Source organism: Hemiscyllium ocellatum, chromosome 20, assembly GCF_020745735.1.
Source record: "Hemiscyllium ocellatum isolate sHemOce1 chromosome 20, sHemOce1.pat.X.cur, whole genome shotgun sequence".
Classification (NCBI taxonomy): Eukaryota; Metazoa; Chordata; class Chondrichthyes; order Orectolobiformes; family Hemiscylliidae; genus Hemiscyllium; species Hemiscyllium ocellatum.
The window spans coordinates 1,699,989-1,723,404 of record NC_083420.1 but is presented as its reverse complement, the minus strand read 5'-3'; the positions used below and the strand labels follow the sequence as shown (position 1 = coordinate 1,723,404).

The window sequence follows — 23,416 nt, the reverse complement described above, 5'->3', positions numbered from 1 at the left end:
CATTTCTGAACTGACAGCCAGACTACTGCGACCACTAGGACGCATAAACCAACAGCCACTCTCAGACAACAACTCACCAGGACAAAGGACCCAATACCCAGTACGAGCAAAACCAATGTAGTGTACAAAATCCCATGCAAGGACTGCACAAAACACTACATAGGACAAACAGGAAGACAGCTAACGATCCGCATCCATGAACACCAACTAGCCACGAAACGACACGACCAGCTATCCTCAGTAGCCACACACGCAGATGACAAGCAACATGAGTTTGACTGGGGCAACACTACTATTATAGGACAAGCCAAACAGAGAACAGCCAGGGAATTCCAAGAGGCATGGCGCTCACCCACAGATTCTATCAATAAGTAATATCTCTTTTCACTGTTCTTCCTAACAAAATGGACGACTTCACATTTAATAACATTGTATTCCATCTGTCAGACCATTGCCCACTCGCTCAAAGTATCTATGTTCCTCAGCAAAGTTTCACAGTCCTCTGCACAATTTGCTCTGCAACTCATCTTAGTGACATCTCCAAACTTTGATACACTACAAGTCGTCCCCAACTCCAAATCCTCCATGTAAATTGTGAATAATTGTGGTCCCAACACCAATCCCTGAGGCACACCAGTAGTCACTGATCGCCAACCAGATTTATCCTCACTCTTTGCTTCCTGTTAGTGCACCAATCCTCTATCGACTCCAAAACTTTACCCTTAATACCTTGCATCTTTATCTTATGCAACAGCCTTTTGTGTGGCACCTTGTCAAAGGCCTTTTGGAAATCCAGGTACACCGCATCCACTGGGTCCCCGTTATCCACCGTGTTTGTAATGTCTTCATAGAATTCCGAAAGATTTGTTAAGCCTGACCTGCCCTTTATGAATCCATTCTGCGTCTGCCCAATGGGACAGTTTCTATCGAGATGCCTTGCTATTCCTTCCTTGATAATAGACTCAAGCATCTTCCCTGCTACAGAAATTAAGCTAACTGGTCTATAATTCCCCATCTTTTGTCTACTGCCCTTTTGAAACAATGCCATTTCGTTTGCTGTTTTCCAATCTGCTGAAACTGCCCCAGAGTTCAGCAAAGTTTGAAAAATTACCACAAGTGCATTTGCTACTTCTCCTGCCATCTCTTTTAGTACCCTGAGGTGCACTTTCTTCAGGGCCAGGAGACTTGTCTATTCTTAGCTCCATTAGCTTGCCCAACAATACTTCTTGCTGGAAAAGCGCAACAGGTCAGGCAGCATCCAAGTAATCATCCTGATGAAGGGCTTATGCCCGAAACGTCGAATTTCCTGTTCCTTGGATGCTGCCTGACCTGCTGCGCTTTTCCAGCAACACATTTTCAGCTCTGATCTCCAGCATCTGCAGACCTCACTTTCTCAACAATACCTCTTCCATGATGATCATTATTTCCAGGTCCTCATCTACTTTCATCTCTTTGTCAATCACTGGCATGTTATTAGTGCCCTCCACTGTGAAGACCGACACAAAGCACCTGTTCAATGCCTCGGCCATTTTATCATATCCCATGACTCTATGTGTGAACCTGTCCGATTATGTTTCTACCCTGGACCAGTACTCAGCAGCCCTAATCAACATCACAAATGCCATCTTCTGTAAGTGTGAGAATGGGCATTAACCCTTCTCATTCTTTTGACCTCTCTACAGGCCTAGTTATTGTTCTGTCATCCTCCTCCTCCTGTTCAGAGTGGATCCCCAAGGTTTCTGTGAAGAAGGCATATGGTGTACTGGGCTTTATTGGTAGAGGAATTGAGTTCCGGAGTCCTGAGGTCATGTTGCAGTTGTATAAGACTCTGGTGCGGCCTCATCTGGAGTATTGTGTACAGTTTTGGTCGCCATACTATAGGAAGGATGTGAAGGCACTGGAACGGGTGCAGAGGAGGTTTACCAGGATGTTGCCTGGTATGATAGGAAGATCGTATGAGGAAAGGCTGAGGCACTTGGGGCTGTTCTCATTGGAGAAAAGAAGGTTTAGGGGAGATTTGATAGAGGTGTACAAGATGATTAGGGGTTTAGATAGGGTTGACAGTGAGAACCTTTTTCCACTAATTGAGTCAGCTGTTACTAGGGGACACAGCTTTAAATTAAGGGGTGGTAGGTATAGGAGAGATGTTAGGGGTAGATTCTTTACTCAGCGGGTTGTGAGTTCATGGAATGCCCTGCCAGTAGCAGTGGTGGACTCTCCCTCTTTATGGTCATTTAAGCGGGCATTGGATAAGCATATGGAGGTTATTGGGCTAGTGTAGGTTAGGTAGTCTTTGGTCGGCGCAACATCGAGGGCCAAAGGGCCTGTACTGCGCTGTATTTTTCTATGTTCTATGTTCTATGTTTATTCCGATTTTCCATTTTCAATCTTGGTCACTGTACTTCCTGCAACGGCTTCACGTCTAACACCCATACTGTCACCTCTAGAGTCTGCCATGATCTATCACTGGCCTCTTCTGTTCCCATCTATACTCACTGCCCAGGTTCCTCTTCGATCTAATGTATCCAAAATCACTTCAAACCAAATGTGATCACTTTCCATTAGGTGTCAATCATAGAAATTGGTTCCAAACTTGGACCCAAAGTGACCTCCATTATCAAAAATACATTTGTGGAGTCTCAGAAAACACACATCCCAATCAGACGGAGAGCATTGAATATAGGGTCTCGGCTAAGTTGAGGAGTACAGTGTTATTCAAAGTTAATGTTGATACTATTTATTTGTAACAACCAGTGGATCACCATAAGCATTTTAGTTTGAACTGAGGATAGTTTGAGAAAATTAACCATTGCATTCTGCAAGGATTACTGGTATAGACATATATTCGAGCAAAGCCCATGCAAAAGTACAATGTGAATTACAGTTGGCATCCCAGTGTATAAGGCACCTGCCCAATGTGGGAGTAATACTCCTCAAATATTATTGTGTGCTGACATGAACTTTAGAACTGGAGTGAAAATTTGATCTTGGTGCTGATTTACCAAACTGATTTCAGCCAGTAACAGTTACTGAACCACCTCAATTTATAGCTCTTCCTGAATTTTTCAGAAAATCTTAGATAATAAAGGGGAATTTCTTTCCACATTGCAGGGAATAGCTGGGTATGTTACATAATTGTCAGCCTGCTCCCGAAATAGCATTTTCTACAAATAAGAAAGTGAATTTAGAAAGAAATTATGTTTCAAAGACTAATTACACAAATGAAACAAGCTCTGTTGTACAGTTAAAGACAGCTGTTAAATACATTTGTTTTAACGTGTTGTAGCGGAGCCAGGACTGAAATAGTACTTTAAAATACACGTATCTTTTCACAACAGGACACAATAACCTCTAAATATCCGAGATAGACACATAATACACAAATTCACCATCTCACACACACACTGTACAATCTCAGATTCCATCTTCTCATATAAATCCCACACAGACCTTTATCCAATATTGGACTTCAGGGTCCAAAGTCACATGACACCAGGTTTATTTGAAATCACAAGCTTTCGGACTGTATCCCTTTGTCAGGTGAAGTAAGTAAAGTTACAAAGGCAGATTATACAAATTAAGTCTGTTTTCACTAGAATTTAGAAGGTTAAACGGTGATCTGATCAAAGTGTGCAAGATATTAACATGAAAAGACAGGGTAGATAAAGATAAACTATTTCCACTGGTTGGGTATTCTAAAACTAACGGGCACAGTCTAAGAATTAGGGCCAGACTGTTCGGGAGAGATGTTACGATGCAGTTTGACACAAGTAGCAGTTGATGTGAGATCAGTTGTTAATTTTAAATCGGAGATGGATAACTTTTTGGGAAGTAGATATATTAAAGTATATGGTTCAAAGGCAGGTACAGGTATGCAGCATTTGGCCACAGATCAGCCATGATCCCATTGAATGGTGTAACAAGCTTGAGGGGCTAAATGACCTAAGCTTATGCTGCAACCCAACTGCAGTTTACTGTATCTCTCTTCTTCCAGGTTTATCATCATCTTCATAGCTTTCAGCAGTAGCTTTATCACTGAGGGGAGTCTGTCCCTGGTGCTCCTCATACTTTTCCCACTTTCCCCCCCGCCCCCACCCTCCTCAAAACCCTCCACAAAAATTCACCTTTTTGAACATGACCTTGGCTCCTTGCCTGAAGTGCCAGTGGAGGTAGAAACACTGATTGGTTAGAAAGTCCTTTGGGTGAGGTGCTGAAGCTGATAGGGTGGTGAACCAAGATCTGGGACATGGGTTTAGACTAGCTGGCTATGTTCTGACCAGCTCTGACACAATGACCTCCCTCTGTACTATAAATTTTCAATGTTTAGTGTCACCTTTGATAATTCCCAGCCCATCCCCTCCTACTCGTTGTGAACTACCTATAATCATACAGCTTGGAAACAGGCCATTCGGCCCAATTCATCCATGTTGACCAGGTTTCCCAAGCTGAATTAGTCCTGCATTTGGCCTATATCCTGCTAAATGTTTCCTATCCATGTACCTAGCCAAATTTCTTTTTAATGGTGTAATTATTCTTGCCTCTACCAGTTCCTCTGACAGCTGTTCCATATATGCACCATCCTCTGTGTGAAAAAGTTGTCCCTCTTTTCTGACAGAAAATTAGAATTGTGTAGCATCAACTTTGTACTTTGGCCTGTTCAAATCTCCTACATTGTAGTAAAGTCTCCATCTGCGTATAGCACTGATGTAAAACTGTCACTGGTTTGAGTTGGTTAGTAATGTATCTGACGGGTTGTTGTGTGGAGCTTCACTATAATAATGTTTGACGGTGAGAAGATGCGAGCAGTTGCTGCTCACTAACCCTATTGCAGTCACAGTGCTCTCCCAACAGGGCCTGGTCACACAGACTCATACACACGCACACAGACTCTCACACACAGACACACACAGACTCTCTTCTCTCACACACATACACACACACACACAGATTCTCACACACACGCACAGACTCTCTCTCACACACACACACACAGACACACACGCACACAGACTCTCTCACACACACACAAACACAGACTCACTCACACAAACACACACACAGACTCTCTCAAACACACACACACACACACACACACACACACACACACACACACACACACACACACACACACACACACACACACACACCCCCAGCATCAAGTTTACACACCATCACCAGTGTGTTGCTGATTGGCAAATGACACTGATGCCAATGGATCACTGCCAAGAGCCTGGGGATTGACAGCAACAACAACATTAATAACAATATTAACCAGAGCCTGTGAAGTCAGCACCCGGGCTGAAAGGGGTGGAGTCTCTGGCTGCTGCAACAATGAACCCACTTCAGATGAGACTTACAGCCAGGGAGGGGTCTGAGCAGGGAACGGCCCCAGGATCTCCACCTCATCCTCAGTGGCTTGGCAGCAGCTACAGTCTGAGCATTTCTCACAGCACTTCCTGCACGTCCACCTGCACAGGAGCAAATCCGACACTCTGGACAGGAAGCCCTGCTTCGACAAAGGGAAAACACAAATTGAGCAGAGCACACAATTACCCCCTCCCCACCCCCGACTCCACACTCGCCCCTTGAACTCTCCCCCCCTTCCTGCCATACCCCCCACACATTCTACTCTCCCCTGCCCTCACACTCGCCCCCACTTCCCTCCCCTTTCCCCACATTCCCAACCCCAACACACTCCCTTCCCCTCCATACTCCCTCCCACACTCACCCTTCCTGCACTCACCCTCCCCCACATGCTCACAGCCCTGAGCTCCTCTCACATTCAGCTGCTGCTAGTCCGCCCACCCTCTTTTCCCCTCCCCCACTTCCCCCCTTCCTGCCTCTCTTCTCCAACTAACCCCAGCCCCTCCCTCACCCTGCTCCCCCGTTTTCCTCTGCCCCTCTCCCAGGTCTGTGACAGCTCCATGTTTTCTCTGAATGCTGTTTTTCTGAGCATCCATGGGGAGGGGAGGGGGAGGAGGAGGAGGAGGAGGAGGAGGGGAGGGGGGAGAGGGGGTGAGGAGGGGATGGGGGAGAGGGGGAGGGGGAGGGAGGAAGGGGGAGGAGGAGGGAGTGGAGGAGGTTGGAGGGGGGAATGGAGGGGGAGGGGAGGAAGGGGAGGGGAGGGGGAGGAGAGAGGGGGAGGGAAGGGGAGGAGGGAGGGGAGGTGGAGGATGGGGGAGGGGAGGGGAGAGGGAAGAGGGGGGAGGGGAGGGGGAGAAGGAGGGGTAAGGGAAGGGGAGAGGGGGGAAGGAGGAGAGGGGTAGGGGAAGGGAGAGGGGAGGGGAAGAGAGGGGAGGGGAAGAGAGGGGAGGGGAGGGGGAGGAGAGGGGTGAGGGGGAGGGAGAGGAGAGGGGGGAGTGGGGAGGGGAGGGGAGGAGGAGGAGGGGTAAGGGAAGGGGAGGAGGGAGGAGAGGGGGATGGGGAGGAGGGGGGAGGGGGAGGGGAGGGGGGAGGAGGGGGGAGGGGGAGGAGAGGGGTGAGGGGGAGGGAGAGGAGAGGGGGGAGTGGGGAGGGGAGGGGCGGGAGGGGGAGGGGGAGGAGAGGGGGGAGAGGGAGGGGAGGAGAAGGAGGAGAAGGGGGAGGGGGAGGGGAGGGGTGAGGGGGGAGCCTGTGTGTTTGGAGACCTGCTGTGCTGGGGGGTGGGGGCCGGAGTGTCCGTGGGTGCAGCCTCACCTGGTCTATTGGTTCCAACTGTCCTTTTAGAGAGCGATGGAGGGGGGAAAAGAAACAGTTTAGTGTTTGAATCAGACACACTCACTTCATTAACAATCACCCTCCCACCGTTCCCCCGACACACACACACACACACACAGACACACACACACACACACACACACACACACACAGACACACACACACACACACAGACACACACACAGACACACACAGACACACACACACACACACACACAGACACACACACAGACACAGACACACACACACACACACAGACACACACACACACACACAGACACACACACACACACACACAGACACACACACAGACACACACACACACACACACACACACACACAGACACACACACACACACACAGACACACACACAGACACACACACACACACACACACAGACACACACACACACACACACAGACACACACACAGACACACACACAGACACACACACACACACACACACAGACACACACACACACACACACACACACAGACACACACACAGACACACACACACACACACAGACACACACACAGACACACACACAGACACACACACACACACACACACACACAGACACACACACACACACACACACAGACACACACACAGACACACACACACACACACACACACACACACACAGACACACACACAGACACACACACACACACACACACAGTTAACGGGGCTGCCGTGGGGGAAGACTGGGAGGGCTATTGGTGCTCCCAGAGAGTTGGGGAATTGGGAATAAAAGCAGTTGCCCCCCCCAGGGGTGATAGCAGTAATGCCCAGGAGGAGGCAGAGGGGGATTGGCAGTTGCCCACAGGGGTAATGTGGTTACGCCCTGTTGGGGAGGGGGGGGCGATAATGGCAGTTCCCGGAGGTGGGGGGTTGGGTATTGGCAATTTCCCAAAGGTGGGGGGTAATGGCAGATGCGGGGAGGGGGCTGGGTAATGGCTGTTGCCCCCCCCAAGGGTGGTGGGGGGGGTTATATCAGTTTCCCCCCAGGGGTTGGGGGGGTTATGGCCGTTGCCCCCCGGGGGTGGGGGGTTTATATCAGTTGCCCCCCAGGGGTTGGGGGGGGTTATGGCAGTTGCCCCCCAGGGGTTGGGGGGGTTATGGAAGTTGCCCCCCAGGGGTGGGGGGTTGTGGGGCCACTGTCCCTGGGCCAGGCCTTGACGCGGCCGCAGAACTGGCTGCATGAGCGGTCTCCATGGTAACCGCGGCCGGAGCCTGCACACAGCTCCCAGTCCCAGGGAACTCCCGCCAAACACACACACACACACACACACACACACAGACACACACACACAGACACACACACACACACACAGACACACACACACAGACACACAGACACACACACACACACAGACACACACACACAGACACACACACAGACACACACACACACAGACAGACACACACACACAGAGACACACACAGACACACACACACAGACAGACACAGACACACACACAGACACACACACACAGAGACACACACACACACAGACACACACACACAGACACACACACACAGACAGACACACACACACAGACACACACACAGACAGACAGACGCACACACACACAGAGACACACACACAGACACACAGACAGACACACACACACACAGACATACACACACACAGACACACAGAGACAGACACACACACAGACACATGCACACACAGACACACACACATACACACACAGACAGACACACACACACAGACACACAGACAGACACACACACAGACAGACAGACACACGCACACACATACACACAGACACACACACAGAGACAGACACACACAGAGACAGACACACACACACACGCACACACAGACAGACACACACACACAGACACACACAGACACAGATACACACAGACACACAGACAGACACACACAAACACAGACACACAGAGACAAGCACACAGACACACACATACACACAGACAGACACACACACATACACGCAGACACACACAGACATAGACAGACACACAGACACACACACAGACATACACAGACACATAGACAGACAGACACACAGACATACAGACAGACACACACACAGACAGAGAGAGAGACACACAGACACACACACACAAACTGCCGGAGACTGCGCGAGGTTTCTGACAAAGCTTTTGCTGAGTTTTCCCGAGCAACAGTTGTTTGCACATTCAGTGTTTACACACACACACGCAGTGCACGGTGTGAGTGTGAACGGCCCGTGTGTGCACAATGTGAGTGGTCAGTGTGCACGATCAGTGTGTGCACGGTGAGTGAGTGAGTGTGCACGGTGTGAGTGTGCACAGTGAGTGTGTGCACGGTGTGAGTATGCAGTGAGTGTGTGCACGGTGAGTGTGCACGGTGTGAGACCCCGGGGGGTCAGGCTGATGTGCCCCAGGGGAGGGGAGGGGAGGGGGGGGGGTTGATGCAGCAGCTTCACTCCGAGACTCCGGGACTGATCCCGGAGCCGGCTCCAGCTCCGTGCCGGCACCTTCCAGCTGCAGCCCGGGGGGGGAGCTGTCCCCCGGGTGTAGTGGGCACCCCCCGGGGGGAGCCTCCCTCCCCCCCCGCCCCCTGCCCCCGGGTCCTACCTGAATGTACGCCATCCTCCCCCCAGCCTCAGTCCGTGTCCAGGCCGGTCCTGCGCATCGCGGTCCCGGTCACTCCGAGAGACGTGAGAGTACAGGGAGAGATCCCGGAGTCAGCATCACCGCCCCCCCCCCCCACCCCCCAGACACACACACACACAGACACACACACACACCCCCAGACACACACACAGGCAGACACACACTGACCCCCGGGGAGAGGGGTACACAGAGACAGCAGCAGTGTGTGTGTGAGAGAGAGAGAGAGGAGGAAATGTGAGAGACAGGTGTATATACACACACACGGGGGGGGGGGGGTGATGGGGGAGGGGGTGTGTTCGGGAGGGGGTGTGATGGGGATGAGATGTGATGGGGAGGGGGTGTGATGGGATAGTGTGATGGGGAGGGGGTGTGATGGGGAAGGGGTGTGATGGGGAGGGGGTGTGATGGGGAGGGGGTGTGATGGGATAGTGTGATGGGGAGGGGGTGTGATGGGGAAGGGGTGTGATGGGGATGAGATGTGATGGGGAGGGGGTGTGATGGGGATGAGATGTGATGGGGAGGGGGTGTGATGGGATAGTGTGATGGGGAGGGGGTGTGATGGGGAAGGGGTGTGATGGGGAGGGGGTGTGATGGGGAGGGGGTGTGATGGGGATGAGATGTGATGGGGAGGGGGTGATGGGGAGGGGGTGTGATGGGGGTGTGTGATGGGGAGGGGGTGTGATGGGGATGAGATGTGATGGGGAGGGGGTGATGGGGAGGGGGTGTGATGGGGATGAGATGTGATGGGGAGGGGGTGTGATGGGGATGAGATGTGATGGGGAGGGGGTGTGATGGGGTGTGTGATGGGGAGGGGGTGATGGGGAGGGATGTGTGATGGGGTAGTGTGATGGAGAGGGGGTGTGATGGGGGTGTGTGATGGGGAGGGGGTGTGATGGGGAGGGGGTGTGATGGGGAGGAGGTGTGATGGGGAGGGGTGTGTGATGGGGATATGATGGGGGAAGGGGTGTGATGGGGAGGGGGTGTTTGGGGGAAGGGATGTGATGGGGAAGGGGTGTGATGGAGAGGGGATGTGATGGGGGGTTGTGATGGGGAGGGGGTGTGATGGGGGGGTGTGATGGGGAGGGGGTGTGATGGGGAAGGGGTGTGATGGGGAGGGGGTGTGATGGGGGGGTGTGATGGGGAGGGGGTGTGATGGGGGTGTGATGGGGAGGGGGTGTGATGGGGTGTGTAATGGGGAGGGGGTGTGACGGGGGGGTGTGATGGGGAGGGGGTGTGATGGGGAAGGGGTGTGATGGGGAGGGGGTGTGATGGGGAGGGGGTGTGATGGGGAGGGGGTGTGATGGGGGTGTGATGGGGAGGGGGTGTGATGGGGAGGGGGTGTGATGGGGAGGGGGTGTATGGGGGAAGGGGTGTGATGGGGTAGTGTGATGGGGAGGGGGTGTGACGGGGAGGGGGTGTATGGGGGAAGGGGTGTGATGGGGTAGTGTGATGGGGAGGGGGTGTGACGGGGAGGGTGTGTATGGGGGAAGGGGTGTGATGGGGTAGTGTGATGGGGAGGAGGTGTGATGGGGAGGAGGTGTGATGGGGAGGGGGTGTGATGGGGAGGAGGTGTGATGGGGAGGAGGTGTGATGGGGAGGGGGTGTGATGGGGAGGGGGTGTATGGGGGAAGGGGTGTGATGGGGTGTGTGACGGGGAGGGGGTGTGATGGGGGTGTGATGGGGAGGGGGTGTGATGGGGGTGTGATGGGGAGGGGGTGTGATGGGGAGGGGGTGTATGGGGGAAGGGGTGTGATGGGGTGTGTGACGGGGAGGGGGTGTGATGGGGGTGTGATGGGGAGGGGGTGTGATGGGGGTGTGATGGGGAGGGGGTGTGATGGGGAGGGGGTGTGATGGGGAGGGGGTGTATGGGGGAAGGGGTGTGATGGGGTGTGTGACGGGGAGGGGGTGTGATGAGGGTGTGATGGGGAGGGGGTGTGATGGGGAGGGGGTGTATGGGGGAAGGGGTGTGATGGGGGTGTGTGATGGGGAGGGGGTGTGATGTTCCCCATTCACGGTGGGTTGGGGGGGTGTGGTGCTCATTGTGGGGGGGGGTTTGCCCCTCCCGCTGCATTCATTTTGCGGGTTTGGTTCAGGCTGAAATGTAAACAGCACTGAGTTCATCAAACACACACACTCCCCGGCCGGGGGGGGAGCCTGGGGGTGGGGGTGGGGGGCCTGGGGGTGGGGGGAGAGCCTGGGGGAGAGGGAGAGCCTGGGGGAGGGGGGAGAACCTGGGGGAGGGGGGAGGCTTGGGGTGGGGGGGTGGCTGGGGGTAAGGGGGAGACTGGGGGTGGGGGGAGCCTGGGGGTGGGGCCTGGAGGTGGGGGAGAGCCTGGGGGTGGGGGAGGGAGCCTGGGGGTGGGGGGTGCCTGGGGGGTGAGGGAGAGCCTGGAGGGTGGGGGAACTGGATGGAATTTGGGGTTCTGTACAAACCCTCTGGGCGGGGGGTGGGGGTGGGGGGAGGATGTTGGGGGGAGTGATGGGGGGGATCTGAGAGTGATAATGATGGCACTGTCTGAGTGAACGGAGACTGGTCTCTCGGCTCCATCATTCCAGGGTCAGATCCGCTTGGAGATCTCCAGCAACAAGATCCCATCGGGGGACCATCGCCCTGGACCTGCCCGCTGACACACACACACACACACTGAACATTTCCTCGGATTCACCTGGCAGCTAGACAAATGCCAGTGTGAGAATTAAAATCAGAAGCGAGCTCCGTGGTACCGAATGCTGGAGTTTGAACCTGTCCCCCATTAAACAGCAGCTTCATGTGTCACTGCCGAGAGGGTCATCTTCCTGACAATATCTTCACAGTGTTCCCATTGATCCAGAGACGGACCAGCTGCACTGGAAGGATTAACATCGGAACTTCGAAATTCTCTAGATATCGAATATAAATTAATAAGCTTTTTTAAAAAAAAGGTCTTTTTGATTTTTATAATCAACGTATTCACCGGGAAAAATGACCGAAAGAATACTTTTCAATCGGACAGATCCGAGCACTGCGTTAAAAACTCAAATCTTTTGGTAGATTCCTGATCGAATACAAACACAGAAAGTGTAGGAGGGTGAAACAGAATTAATGTTTCGAATCAAAACCAGAAATTGCTGGAGAAACTGCATCTGAAGAAGGATCACTGAACCTGAAACGTTAGCTCTGGTTCTGTCTCCACAGATAGTGCCAGACCTGCTGAGTTTCTCCAGCAGTTTGTGGGGAGATTTTTCTTGCCTGCCTGAATTGCAGTTTCCTGAAGGATTTGGCAGCAGCGAGAGAAAGGGTAAGGGGCAGTTAACAGCACCCTTAGCCAAGGCTCACCTCTCACCGGGGGCAACAAGGGAAAGAAGCTGAACAGGCTGGGGCTGTTCTCCCTGGAGGCTGAGGGGTGACCTTATAGAGGTTTACAAAATTATGTGGGGCATGGATAGGGTAAATTGGCAAAGTCTTTTCCCTGGGGTCGGTGAGAGGGGAAAGATATAAAAGGGATCTAAGGGGCATCTTTTTCATGCAGAGGGTGGTACGTGTATGGAATGAGCTGCCAGAGGATGTGGTGGAGGCTGGTACAATTACAACATTTAAGAGGCATTTGGATGGATATATGAACAGGAAGGGTTTGGAGGGATATGGGCCAAGTGCTGGCAGGTGGGAGTAGATTGGGTTGGGATATTTGGTCGGCATGGACAGGTTGGACTGAAGGGTCTGTTTCTGTGCGGTACATCTCTATGACTCTATGACTGACAGAGAGAGACAGCTGTGGTCTCAGTGAATGGTGAAGCAGACTCAATGGGCTGAATGGCCTCCTCCTGCTCGTGTCTAATGTTTTTAAGGTCATCTGCAGAGGAAACCTGGGAGAATATGAAGAATAGGAGATGCTGAAGATGATCAGGAAGGGTTTGACCCATTCATGATGCCAAAGAGGACATCGTGAGGGGGAGAAGTCACTGGTGGGAGTAGTCTATTGGCCACCCAATAATAATGCTACAGTGACACAGAAGATCAATCAGGAAATGTATGAGGCATATAAGAGTAGAGAAACAGTAGTCATGGGGTCTTTAACATGCGCAGTGATTGGCCGAATCAAGGTGGTAGAGGCAGTCTTGAAGAGGAGTTCGAAGTGCTCATCCATGATAATGTTCTTGAACAGCATGTTCCAGAACCTACAAGGGAGCATGCAATTTTAGATCTGGTATTTAATGAGATGGTATTATGAAGATGTGGGTGTACTGTACCTTTAAGAGAGTTAAAAGCGAGCAGAACTACCTGACAGCACCAAATGTTCTGAATAAGATGCAATGTAACGTAGTCCAGCTACAGGGGCAGCTAGGGTAGCTGGTTGCCTGGAGACAAAAGCGGATTCGAATTAGGCCAATCAGTTTAAATTCTAGAACCCCCCCAGAAAAACAATCTCCAATCCAGTTTGAATTGAGTATATTGACGATCTTAAAAGCCAATGACAAAATCCAATGCTTTGGGGGTATAAGACCGAGGAAAATTGAACGAACTGCCATGCCACCAACATGTAGAGACTGCTTGAAAAATAGCTCTCTTAAAGGTACCTTTATCGATCAGTCACTTATGAAACAGAAATCCTTAAGAAGAAAAGAAGACTGAGTAAGATATGAAGAGAAGATTTGATATTTGGCTGGTTTTGAAAACTTGAAGTTTTGGTAAATCTTAGTGGGGGGGGCGAGATTTATCAAACTAGCATTATAGAAGGGAAGGTAAAAGATATGTTAGAGGAAGGAGTTGTAAATAGTTGTTAGTTAATTATTCTCTGTTATACTTTAAGAAATAAGGTTATTAATTTTTACTTTAAATAGTTCTTGGCCTCTCAAATCTACAAATTACTGCATAGGATACATCTTTTCTGTGTTGCTGGTTTAAGTTCGCAGGAGGGTTTACCCCGTGTTGTAACATGGGTAAAGTTAATGATCTGATAGTGAAGGATCCTCTTGGAAACAGTGATCACAGTATGGTCGAATTTCATATACAAATGGATGGTAAAATAGTATCATCTAAAACCAGGCTATTATCCTTAAACAAGGGAGACTATCATGGGATGAGAAAGGAGACTGGGAGCACAAGTTACATGGCAGAACGGTTGAGGAACAGTAGAGGACTTTCAAAGAGATTTTTCACAGTGCTCAAGGAAAGTATATTCCAGTTAAGGGTAGGAAAAGCCAGCCTTGGGTAACCAAGGAAATAAAGGAACACGTCCAGTTAAAGGTTCCGGCTGACAAAGTAGCCAAGAGTAGTGGGGAAACTGGAAGATTGGGTAAACTTTAAAAAGCAACAAAGAACCACAAAGCAAACAATAAAGAAAAGAAAGATAGATTATGAATGCAAACTAGCACAGAATATAAAAACAGGTAGGAAAAGATTTTGTAAATATAGATAAAACAGAAAAGTGGCTAAAGTGGACTTAGGTCCCTTGCAGGATGAGCAAGGGGAATAATGATTGAGTATTGCTGAAATGGCCAAGACCTTGAATACCTATTTTGTGTCAGTCTTCATAATGGAAGATGTGTCTAACATGCCAAAGGATGATTTAAGGATACGATGGGAGGTGAGGACCTCAATTCAATTGTTATCATTAAAGGTGTAGTGTTGACCAAATTTGTGGGTCTAACGGTAGGTAAGTCCCCTGGTCCTGATGGAATGCATCCCAGGGTGCTGAAAGAAATGGCAGAAGTTACAGTAGATGCGTTAGTGGTAATTTACCAAAATTCACTGGCCTCCGGGCAGGTCTAGGTGGACTGGAAGACAGCGAATGTCACACTGCTGTTTAAAAATTGTGAAGGCAAAACGTACGTAACTATAGGCCAGTTAGCTTAACATCTGTAGGAGGGAAGATGCTGGAGGCTATCATTAAAGAAGAAATAGTGAGACATCTGGATGGAAAGGGTTCTATTAGGCAGATGCAGCATGGATTCAAGAAGGGAATGTCATGTTTGACAAATTTCCTGGAGTTCTTGGGGACTCCATAGTTAGGGGGGACAGGTTCTGTGGAAACAAGAGAAACTCACGGTTAGTACATTGCCTCCCAGGTGCCAGGGCTTGTGATGTTTTCAGGATCCTTGAGGGGAAAGGGGAGCAGCTCCAAGTCATGGTCCACATAGCCACCAATGAGTTAGGTAAGAAGAGAGATGGGGATTTAAAGCAGAAATTCAGGGAGTTATGAAGGAAGCTTAGAGTTAGAACAATCAGAGTTGTTATCCCTGGTTTGTTACCTGTGCCATGTGCTAGCGAAGCAAGGAATAGGGAGAGAGAGGAGCTGAACACATGGCTACAGGGATGGTGCAGGAGGGAGAGTTTTAGATCCCTGGATAATTGGGACTCTTTCTGGGGAAGATGGGACCTCTACAAACAGGATGGTCTTCACCTGAACCAGATGGGTACCAATATCCTAGGGAGAAGGGGGTAGTTTGGTAATGCTCCTTGGGTGGGTTTAAACTAATTCAGCAGGGGGATGGGAACCGAAATTGTAGTTCCAGTGTACAGGGAGGATGAGAGTAGTGAAGTCAGAACTAAGATTTCAAGATCGCAAGAAGGTACCGGCAGGCAAGGAGTTGGTTTGAAGTGTGTCTACTTCAGGAACATCCGGAATAAAGTGGGTGAACCTGCATCATGGGCTGGTACCTGGGATTCAATGTTATGGCCACTTCAGAGACATGGGTAAAACAAGAACAGGAATGGTTATTGCAGCTTCTGGGATTTAGATGTTTCAGTAAGAACAGAGAAAATGATAAAAGAAGGGGTGGTGTGGCATTGTTGGTCAAGGACAGCAGTACGGTTGCAGAAGGCCATTTGAGGACTTATCTACTGGGCTGAGATTGGAAACAGGAAAGGAGAGGTCACCCTGTTGGGAGTTTTCTATAGGTCTCCAAATAGTTCCAGAGATGTAGAGAATAAGATAGCTAAGATGATCCTTAATAGGAACGAGAGCGACAGGGTAGTTGTTATAGGGGACTTTAACTTTTCAAATATTGACTAGGAAAACTATAGTTCAGTACTTTAGATTGGTCAGTTTTTGTCCAATATGTGCAGGAGGGTTTCCTGACGCACTATGTAGACAGGCCAACAAGGGGCAAGACCACATTGGGTTTGGTACTGGGTAACGAACCCAGGCAGGTGTTAGATTTGGAAATAAGAGAGCACTTTGGTGATAGTGACTACAATTTGGTTATGTTTACTTTAGTGATTGAAAGGTATAGATATATACTGCAGGGCAAGAGTTATAGCTGAGGGAAAGGCAATTATGATGCAATTAGACAAGATTTAAGCTGCATAGGATGGGGAAGGAAGGTGCAGGGGATGGGCACAATTGAAATGTGGAGCTTATTCAAGGACCAGCTACTGTGTGTCCTTGATAAATATGTACCTGTCAGGCAGGGAGGAGGTTGTCGAGTGCAGGAGCTGTGGTTTACTAAGGAAGTTGAATCTCTTGTCAAGAGGAAGGAGATAGCTTATGTTAGAATGGGATGTGAAGACTCAGTTAGGGGACTTGAGAGTTACAAGTTAGCCAGGAAAGACCTAAAGAGAAAGCTACGAAGAGCCAGGAGGGGACATGAGAAGTCATTGGTGGATAGGATCAAGGAAAACCTTAAGGCTTTTTACTGCAATATCAGGAATAAAGGAATGACTAGAATAAGATTAGGGCCAATCAAGCGTGGTAGGGGGAAGTTTTGTGTAGAATCAGACGAGATAGGGGAAGTGCTAAATGAATACTTTTTGTCAGTATTCACACAGGAAAAAGAGAATGTGGTCAAGGAGAATACTGAGATTCAGGTTATGAGACTAGATGCGATGAGGTGCAAAAGAGGAGGTGTTAGTAATTCTGGAAAGTGTAAAATAGATAAATACCCTGGGCTGGATGGGATTTATCCTCAGATTCTCTGGGAAGTCAGGGAGAAGATTGCAGAGCCTTTGACTTTGATGTTTATGTCTTCATTGTCTACAGGATTAATGCCAGAAGACTGGAGGACAGCAAATATTATTCCCTTGTCCAAGAAAGGGAGTAAAGACAACCCTGGTAATTATAGACCAGTGAGACTTACTTCGGTTGTGGATAAAGTGTTGGAAAAGGTTATAGGATTTATAATGATCGACAGATGAATAATTTGATTAGGAAGAGTCAACACAGTTTTGTGAAGGGTAGGTCGTACCTCACAAACCTTATTGAGTTCTATGAGAAGGTGACCAAACAGGTGGATGAGGGTAAAGCTGTTGATGTGGTGTATATGGATTTCAGTAAAGTGCTTGGGTTTGATAAGGTTCCCCACAGTAGGTTATTGGACAAAATACAGAGGCATGAGATTGAGGGTGATTTAGCAGTTTGGATCAGAAATTGGTGAGCTGTAAGAAGACAAGGGTGGTGGTTTTTTAGGAAATATTTATTCTGGAGTTCAGATACTAGTGGGGTACCACAAGGATCTGTTTTGGGTCCACTGCTGTTTGTCATTTTTATAAATGACCTGGATGAGGCAGAGAAGGATAGGTTAGTACATTTGTGGATGACACGAGAGTTGGTAGAGCTATGGATATTGACAAAGAATTTTGTAGGTTACAGAGAGAAATAGATAAGCTACAGAGCTGGGCTGAGAGGTGGCAAATGGAATTTAATGTGGAAAAGTGTGAGGTGATTCATTTTGGAAGGAGCAACAGGAATGCAGAGTACTGCGGTAATGGTAAGATTCTTGGTAGTGTGGATGACCCTGAAAGTTGCCACCCAAGTTGATAGGGTTGTTAAGAAAGCATACGATGTGTTAGCTTTTATTGGTTGAAGGATTGGGTTTTGGAACCATGAGGTTATGCTGCAGCTGTACAAAACACTGGTGTGGCTGCACTTGGAGTATTACGTACAGTTCTAGTCATCGCATTATAGGAAGGATGTGGAAGTTTTGGAAAGGGTGCAGAGAGGATTTATCAGGATGTTGCCTGGTCTGGGGGGAAGGTCTTATGAGGAAAGGCTGAGGGACTTGAGGCTGTTTTCATTAGAAGAAAGTTGAGAGGCGACTTAATTGAGACATATGTGATAATCAGAGGGTTAGATAGAGTGGACAGTGAAAGCCTTTTTCCTTGGATGGTGATGGCTAGTACAAGGGGACATAGCTGTAAATTAAGGGGTGATGAATATAGGTCAGATGTTAGAGGTAGTTTCTTTACTCAGAGAGTAGTAGGGATGTGGAACACTCTGCCTGCAACAGTAGTAGACTCACCAACTTTAAGGGCATTTAAATGGTCTTTGGATAGACATATGGATGAGAATAGAATAGTGTAGGATAGATGGGCTTCAGATTGGTTCCACAGGTCAGTGCAACATCAAGGGCTGAAGGGCCTGTACTGTGCTGGGAGGTTCTATGTTCTGTGTTCTTTGAGGAGATAAGAAGTGCAGTGGATGCAGGGGAACAGGTGGATGTTATACTTCAATTTCCAGAAGATGTTCCATAAGGTGCCGCATAAAAGACTCATCCATAAAATAAGAATGCATGGAGTTGCAAGGAATGTACTAGCATTGATAGAGGACTGGTTAACCAATAGAAAGCAGAGAGTTGGGATAAATGGGTATTTCTCTGGTTGAAGATCAGTGGTGAGTGGAGTGCCACAGGGGTCAGTGTTGGGTCCACAACTGTTCATGATAGATATAAACAGTTTGAAAACAGAGACAAAGTGTAACGTGTCCAAGTTTGCTGATGACACTAAATTGAGTGGAAAGGCAAACTGTGCAGAGGGGGTGGAGAGTCTGCAGAGAGATTTAGATCGGTTAGGTGAGTGGGTAAGGGTCTGGCAGGTGGAATACAATGTTGGTAAATGTGAGGTTATCCACTTTGGAAGTAAAACGTGTAGGTCAAAGTATTATTTAAATAGTGAAAGATTGCAGCATGCTGTTGTGCAGAGGGACTTAGGAGTGCTCGTATGTGAACGGCTAAAAGTTGATTTGTGGGTGGAACAGGTAATCAGGAAGGCAAACAGAACATTGGCTTTCATTGCTGGGGGGATTGAATTTAAGAGCAGGGAGTTTCGGCTGCAAATGTACAAGGTGTTGGTGAGGCCGCACCTGGAGTATTGTGCGGAGTTCTGGTCTCCTTACTTGAGGAAGGGGATATTGGCTTTGGAGGCAGTGCTGAGGAGGTTCACCAGGTTGACTCCGGAGATGAGGGGGTTACCCTGTGAGGAGAAGTTGAGCCACCTGGGACTGTACTCACTGTAATTTAGCAGAATGAGAGGGGATCTTATAAAATTATGAAAGGGATACATAAGATAGAGGCGGCAAGTTGTTTCCAATGGTAGGTGAGACTAAGACTAGGGGACATGGCCTCAGGATTAGGGGGAATAGATTTAGGACAGAGATGAGGAGGAACAGCTTTTCCCAAACAGTAGTCAATCTATGGATTCTTTACCCAGAAAGCAGTAGAAGCAGTTTCATTAAATATATTCAAGACACAGTTGGATGGGTTTTTGCTTGGGAGGGGAATTAAGGGATAATGCAGACAGGAGGAGTTGAGATGATGGATAGATCAGCCATGATCTTAATGAATGGTTCGATGGGCCAAATGGCCTTATCCTGCTTCTGTTATGAAACTATGAAACCATCATGACTGACCTCATCTCAGCCTCAACTCCACTTTCTTATCCACTCTGCATAACCCTTTAACCCGTTACTGATTAAAAATCTGTCTAACTCCTCCTTAAATTTTTCTCACTGTCCCAGCATCCACTGGGACAATTTATTGAGCATCTTTAAGACAGAGATAAATAGGTTCTTGATTAGTAAGGAGATTGGGATTGAGAAACATATCAATCATGATTGAATGGCGGAACAGACCCAATGGGCCACATGGCCTAATTCTGCTCTGAAAGCTTAGAGTGTTATGATGACTCACATTGATGATCAACTGATCCAGGTATCTCCATGCTCCATGGTAAAGACAGTGGAGCCATGCCCTGGTGAATGCCACACCTAACTCGGAATAACTCCTTGCCCTCCCAGTGTCATATTGTCTTCATGATAGGAGCTCTGCTGCATCTAATAACTCCTGAGCTGCAGCTAAATCTTGTCTTTTGAAATATGGATCTGGCTGTGAACCCGGCCTAAGAGCTGAACCAACCTTTCCTCCAGCATCTTGTACAGCATCCAGTGGTGACCCACCAAGTCAACATGTACAAACCACAGTCACTGACCTACTGTTTCCAAGGGTAAGAGTGAGTGATAGAGAATGGGAATGGGATTTGATTACAGCCTAGATGGAGGAACTAGGAAAATGATGACTGCTTCATGAAGAAAACATCAAGAAGTGACTAGACTGAATGAGTGGTTTCACGAATGATAAAAGGAATGGATCACTGTAGGGCCAGGAAACCTGGCTTGTTATTCCTGCAGCCTACAGTCAACCACACCTCAAGCTCTTGATTTCCTTCCAATATCTGTTGAAGTTTCTTCAGCTGATGTGAGCATGTGAAAGAGTAGTGATCCCCAGATGTGGATCTTTTTCCAGATATTATAGACAGTTTTAAATCAGCCTGTTCAAAAATATTATTACAAACTTCTGGAGCAGGCAAGACTTGAACTGATGCCTCTTGACTCAGGGTAGCCACATTATCACTGCACCAGAGGAACCCCAGGCCTCGGTATTATAGAGTGATTTGTTCAGAAAACGGAAAGGCAGAGTGGGAATGACCGACAGGTTGAACAGTTTTGAATATCTGTGTGGGAGGATAGAATCATTTTTCTGGTTCTCTGAGATATTGCAGGGCTGCGCTGACAATAAAGACAAGACTGAAACTGGGAAGCAGCTGCCTGGGTCAGGTCTTTGAGTTTGTTCCTGCACTGTTTCCAGGTCTAACAGGCAAGACTACAGACATCTGCACATTCATCCAGCTGGGCATGCGGTTCTTTGGCAGAGTAATGACAGTTTTCACCATCTGCTACTATGTCACTTTACTCAGTTTCCTCGTTTCCTGCATCATAGCCACAGGATTACTGTATGCAAATTTACATTTCCTTGAAAAGTGGGCATTTTCTAACTTCCAATGCATCAGCACTCAGCTTCACACAGACCTGCAGGAGGGTGCTCCACCACCACCCAAACACTTCCATCAGACCAGCAGGAGGTGCTCCACCACCACGCAAACACTTCACACAGACCTGCAGGAGGGTGCTCCACCACCACCCAAACACTTCACACAGACCAGCAGGAGGGTGCTCCACCACCACCCAAACACTTCATACAGACCAGCAGGAGGGTGCTCCACCACCACCCAAACACTTCCATCAGACCTGCAGGAGGGTGCTCCACCACCACCCAAACACTTCCATCAGACCTGCAGGAGGGTTCTCCACCACCACCCAAACACTTCACACAGACCAGCAGGAGGGTTCTCCACCACCACCCAAACACTTCACACGGACCAGCAGGAGGGTGCTCCACCACCACCCAAACACTTCACACAGACCAGCAGGAGGGTGCTCCACCACCACCCAAACACTTCACACAGACCAGCAGGAGGGTTCTCCACCACCACCCAAACACTTCCATCAGACCTGCAGGAGGGTGCTCCACCACCACCCAAACACTTCACACAGACCAGCAGGAGGGTGCTCCACCACCACCCAAACACTTCCATCAGACCTGCAGGAGGGTGCTCCACCACCACCCAAACACTTCACACAGACCAGCAGGAGGGTTCTCCACCACCACCCAAACACTTCACACGGACCAGCAGGAGGGTGCTCCACCACCACCCAAACACTTCACACAGACCAGCAGGAGGGTGCTCCACCACCACCCAAACACTTCACACAGACCAGCAGGAGGGTGCTCCACCACCACCCAAACAAGAGCTGAGGTCAGCTCCAGCCAAAATCCTTCCCTCGAACTTGTCTAATTGAACACACAGATTATGGTGTTAATTCACATGGCAGATTTCAGTCAACTAGGACTAGGTTCATTCCTCACTGTAACTCACAGCTCACCCTTCTGGGTAGGAAATGGTAGCTCACCCCACCCACTTACCTGTAAAGAGCTGGTGTTACGCCTCACTTTGAATTATCTCAGAGCTGGGGCGATTAAACTAATGTGTTACTGCATTTGAGACTGTGACACATATGAGCTGTGTCAATTATTTTCATATTCCTCCTGATCCTGCTTGGAGTCCTCTGTGCTGAACTTGTTTGTTGAAAGTGTGTATTCCTACCTTGATAGGAAATGTTCCTAATCGGTGGTCCACAATTTCTCAAAGCAATCATCATAGACAACTCAAACTATTAGCTTCCTGTAACTGTGGGTCAGGAACTGCCTGTCACACAACCAGGAAGGTCATTCAGTCACAGCACACATCAGAGTAGGTAGTGGGCAGCGACGTGGTTGGATGAGCCCTACAGAGATGACAAAAGAAGATTTGATCGTGTGTTCGTTTGTGTGTGTGTGTGTGTGTGTGTGTGTGTGTGTGTGGCGGAGGGGTCATTATCTTCAACAAAGTACTGAGACCGAATGGTATTGCTGGTAGGTTGATTATGACAAACAAGAGGCCACTCCAAGGCCTTTTCCCATTAACCTCAAATTAGATCACATGGGATTCAGGGAGAATGAGCCAATTGGATACAAAGCTAGCTTGACAGTCAGAGACAGAGGGCAGTACTGGAGGCCTGTGACCAGCAGTGTTCCATTGGGAATGGTACTGGATCCACTGTTGTTTGTCATTTGTATGAATAATTTAAATGAAAATTTATCAGGCATGGTTAGTAAGTTGGCAGGTGACACCAAAGTTGATGGTTTAGTAGACAGTGAAGAAGATTATCTAAGATTATAACAGGATCTTGATCAGATGGGCCGGTGGACTGAGGAGCGACAGATGGAGTTTAGTTTGTCTAAATGCGAGGTATTGTATTTATGGTAAGGTGAATCAGGGCAGAATTTCTACAGTTAATGGTAGGCTCTGAAGAGTTTTGTCAAATAGAGAGACCTCACCAAGTGTCACTACGTACTGAGGTTCTACCTGTCCCCGGTGTTGTGGAGGATGGGCCTGGCCTCGCTGCCATGGAACGCTCCGAGTAGTTGGACCGTTC

The 23,416-nt window shown here is 48.9% G+C and overlaps 1 protein-coding gene across 1 annotated transcript in view; it reads right to left on the bottom strand.

Moving 5' to 3' along the window:
• Positions 1-9,350, bottom strand: part of syt17 (synaptotagmin XVII) — an 87,597-nt gene extending 78,247 nt beyond the window's left edge. The window contains exons 1-3 of the mRNA XM_060840094.1: positions 9,315-9,350; positions 6,676-6,693; positions 5,358-5,506 (exon numbers count right to left, since the gene is read on the bottom strand). Coding sequence (XP_060696077.1) covers positions 5,358-5,506; positions 6,676-6,693; positions 9,315-9,329 — 182 coding nt within the window. The 5' untranslated portion in view covers positions 9,330-9,350. The remainder of the gene's footprint in view (positions 1-5,357; positions 5,507-6,675; positions 6,694-9,314) is intronic.
• Positions 9,351-23,416: the final 14,066 nt, after the last annotated feature.